Source organism: Cyprinodon variegatus, unplaced genomic scaffold (genome assembly GCF_000732505.1).
Source record: "Cyprinodon variegatus isolate N-32 unplaced genomic scaffold, C_variegatus-1.0 Scaffold2493, whole genome shotgun sequence".
NCBI lineage: Eukaryota > Metazoa > Chordata > Actinopteri > Cyprinodontiformes > Cyprinodontidae > Cyprinodon > Cyprinodon variegatus.
Genome location: NW_015152946.1, coordinates 2,914 through 3,876, shown reverse-complemented (window position 1 = coordinate 3,876; position 963 = coordinate 2,914). Strand labels below are relative to the sequence as shown.

The following is a 963-nucleotide window of genomic DNA, read 5'->3' as shown; positions in this document are numbered from 1 at the left end:
CTGTTATCCACAAATCACCCCATCCAGACAGTCACTATGTCCCACTCAAGTCCCTGCGTCTTTGAAAGGAACTAGTCTACCTGGACTGCGTCCTCCAAAGGAACTAGTCTACCTGGACTGCGTCCTCCAAAGGAACTAGTCTACCTGGACTGCGTCCTCCAAAGGAACCGGTCTACCGGGACTGCGTCCTCAAGAGGAACCAGTCTTCCTGGACTGCATCCTTCAAAGGAACCAGTCTACCTAGACTGCGTCCTTCAGAGGAACCGGTCTACCTAGACTGCGTCCTTCAGAGGAACCGGTCTACCTAGACTGCGTCCTCCAAAGGAACCAGTCTACCTGGACTGCGTCCTTAGAAGGAACCGGTCTACCTGGACTGCGTCCTCCAAAGGAACCGGTCTACCGGGACTGCGTCCTCCAAAGGAACCTGTCAACCTGGACTGCGTCCTCCAAAGGAACCTGTCTACCTGGAATGCGTCCTTAGAAGGAACCTGTCTACCTGGAATGCGTCCTTAGAAGGAACCGGTCTACCTGGAATGCGTCCTTCAAAGGAAGCGGTCTACCTGGAATGCATCCTTCAAAGGCAACGGTCTACCGGGACTGCGTCCTTCAAAGGCAACGGTCTACTGGGACTGCGTCCTCCAAAGGAACCGGTCTACCTGAACTGCGTCCTTCAAAGGAAATGGTCTACCTGGACTGCGTCCTTCAAAGGAAGCGGTCTACCGGGACTGCGTCCTCCAAAGGAACCAGTCTACCTGGACTGCGTCCTTAGAAGGAACCGGTCTACCTGGAATGCGTCCTCCAAAGGAACCGGTCTACCGGGACTGCGTCCTCCAAAGGAACCAGTCTACCTGGACTGCGTCCTTAGAAGGAACCGGTCTACCGGGACTGCGTCCTCCAAAGGAACCAGTCTACCTGGACTGCGTCCTTAGAAGGAACCGGTCTACCGGGACTGCGTCCTCCAAA

At 55.1% G+C, this 963-nt stretch overlaps 1 protein-coding gene across 1 annotated transcript in view; it reads left to right on the top strand.

Annotated features, from left to right (window-relative positions):
- LOC107080916 overlaps window positions 1-963 on the top strand; it is a gene marked incomplete at its 3' end in the record, with an annotated part of 23,861 nt that overhangs the window by 20,119 nt on the left and 2,779 nt on the right. The window contains exons 11-12 of the mRNA XM_015369128.1: window positions 165-266; window positions 354-874. Coding sequence (XP_015224614.1) covers window positions 165-266; window positions 354-874 — 623 coding nt within the window. The remainder of the gene's footprint in view (window positions 1-164; window positions 267-353; window positions 875-963) is intronic.